Here is a 2,500-nt window from a genome sequence, read left to right as displayed (position 1 = left end):
TCTCTATGGCAATGAAAGGCTGTGTTTGTGTTGTTGCGGGTTGAATTAGGTCATGTTTGTGGCTCATAGGTGAACAGAGTCCACACTGTCACACGAGCACCAGCACACACACACAGATTCGTCAAAAACAGACTGTTTTCATCAGTTTCTCCAGTGTTTGGATTCTGCTCAAGGTTTCAGAGTTCTTTCAGTTGGAGTGCTCACTAAAGCACAGACAGCTGAATCTACTTCTGCTGGACGATTAGAACGTTTATTTCTGATTCCTCAGCACAACTGCAGTCATTGGCTCCTGAGGCAGGCACTCACGAGATTCTGCGTTCTGATTGGTTGTGGTCTGTCAAGCCCCTCCCAGCGAGGCCTTTTCAGGACGTCCTGGACTCCCTGAGAGTTTTAATCACGTCGAATCTTTCGTCTGATGGCTGATGGTTCCCGTCTGTGTGTCTCCGCAGGATCAGGTGTCGTCTGTGTCCGGCGCTGAAGGTCAGAGGTCAGATGAGAAGCCCAGTAAGACGCAGCAGCTCAGGAAGGTGTTTAAGGAGTACGGCTCCGTCGGCATTTCCTTCCACATCGGAATCTCGCTCATTTCTCTGGGAATGTTCTACCTCGCTGTGTCCAGGTCAGACTCGGAGTCCTGATTTCACCCAACTACAGGCAAATCTATAAAATCACATAAATATCCAAAAAACCCATTTGCCAACAGAATGTATACCACTTTTTCCACCAGTGTGTTCTTTAATTCTGTATATAACTTTTTTTTTTATTATTGAAAAATCAACAGTAAAAAAATTGATATAAATAAAAAATTGAGTTTTGGTTTCAGTTATTTTAGGATATCATGTTAAACTAAATTTAAAAAAAATGTTAGCAACCATCAATTTTCAAATAAACTGATTATTGGAGTACATTTTCCAAGAAAATACTATTTCAATATTTCTACTTCCAAATGTAATGTCTAATTAACATCTTAATATAATCGATTGATACATCACCGTTGGATATTTTATAATGCACTACATTTAAATTATTGCACACTTGCATCACTTTTATTCAGTGCAGATTTTACCTTAACTTTTATCATTGGACATTAATAGTGATTTTTAATTTTTTCGAGTGTTTGCATACATTTCATATATTTTTCAGTGTTTCTTAATTTTTTCATCTGTGATCTCAGGTCACACAAATCACTGGTTCATTGCATTGACATTCTTCACCTGAAGTGGTTTATTTGTTGACTGCAGTTGTTTCCGCTCTGATGTGTGTGTGTGTGTGTGTGTGTGTGTGTGTGTGTGTGTTCCAGCGGGCTGGACGTGACGGCTCTGCTGTGTAAGCTGGGCTTCAGTGAGTCTGTGGTTCAGTCGCGGCTGGCTGCTGGCACCAGTACGTTTGTGTTAGCGTACGCCGTCCACAAGCTCTTCGCTCCGCTGCGGATCAGCATCACGCTGGTGTGTGTGCCTCTGATCGTCAGACACCTCCGGAGGACGGGACTCTTCAGAGCCGGTCCAAACCGTCCATAAGCTCCTCTGTCGGCTCCACTCATGACACTAACTCCTCCAGCGCTTCTCCAGAGCGGACCGTGTGCACGCCGTGTGGATATTAACACGCGTGTGATGAATCGAGTGCCTCTTTCTGATCAGGACTTCATGAATGTTCTTTAGTTTTAAACTCTGCAGTCCTTGTGAAGTCCGTCGACATTTATTCATTTTAGCAGCTGTGATTTATTAAATTTTTTTGTAAATGAAAGAGTTAATGAAGGACTGTGATGGTTTGTTTTATGGTTTGAGACGGTTGAATTAATTTTGTTCACACTAATGTGAATCGCCTCTTTCAAAAAGGATTTTAAAGCAGGTTTCAGGACAATTTTGAATTATGACTGTTAATTATATTGCAATTCTCATTATGTAATATTATTGGAAATCTTAATGATGTTATTTTTGGCTGTTTAATTATATAATAAAATATTTGCTCTATAAGGTCTGTTTTTTTATTTATTTATTACATGTTTATGATGATCTCTAGGCACACAAAGCCTCATATTTAATAACAAACCGTATACACCATAATACACTATTTATGCAATTCAGATGATTTAGGTAGAGAAAATACATTTTATATCATTTCAGAAGTTAGATCTTTCCTGTTTAATGAATCATTCTCAACATGATGTAGATGTTTGTTTTTTCCAGAAATGAAGAAAAAAATGACAAAGATGTGAAGCAAGATTATTTATAAAACCTTCAAATTTTTTAATACACATTTTGCACATTTATAACTTAAGACAGGGAACAAATCATTTCACAAGGGACTTATTCCTTCAAAAGAGATAAAAAAAAACCCTCAATATTAATAATAACGATAATATTAAAGTACAATATTTTAAAGGGAATTGAAACTTTAAGAAAGATGCATCAGGACAGCATTTAAATAGTAACTATTTTGACAGAAGCATAAGTTTTCCTTTTTTCTAGACATGAAACATGACTTCATTGTTTTATGTACTCAT

At 37.8% G+C, this 2,500-nt stretch overlaps 3 protein-coding genes across 4 annotated transcripts in view; 1 reads left to right on the top strand and 2 right to left on the bottom strand.

Annotated features, from left to right (window-relative positions):
• Positions 1–1,970, top strand: part of fam210b (family with sequence similarity 210 member B) — a 6,878-nt gene extending 4,908 nt beyond the window's left edge. Inside the window, exons 2-3 of one of the 2 annotated variants that reach the window (XM_059559581.1) lie at positions 456–616; positions 1,298–1,970. In XM_059559581.1, coding sequence (XP_059415564.1) covers positions 456–616; positions 1,298–1,514 — 378 coding nt within the window. In that variant the 3' untranslated portion in view covers positions 1,515–1,970. Of the gene's footprint in view, positions 1–449; positions 617–1,297 lie in introns of both variants that reach the window. The other variant, XM_059559580.1, reaches the window with a different exon arrangement.
• Positions 1–2,500, bottom strand: part of LOC132151479 (PRELI domain containing protein 3B-like) — a 401,075-nt gene that overhangs the window by 148,690 nt on the left and 249,885 nt on the right. The gene's annotated exons all lie outside the window — the stretch shown is intronic.
• Positions 1–2,500, bottom strand: part of LOC132151476 (neurexophilin-2-like) — a 199,281-nt gene that overhangs the window by 38,826 nt on the left and 157,955 nt on the right. The gene's annotated exons all lie outside the window — the stretch shown is intronic.

This window comes from Carassius carassius, chromosome 10 (assembly GCF_963082965.1).
Source record: "Carassius carassius chromosome 10, fCarCar2.1, whole genome shotgun sequence".
NCBI classification, from domain to species: domain Eukaryota; kingdom Metazoa; phylum Chordata; class Actinopteri; order Cypriniformes; family Cyprinidae; genus Carassius; species Carassius carassius.
This window is presented reverse-complemented; position numbering and strand designations above follow the sequence as displayed.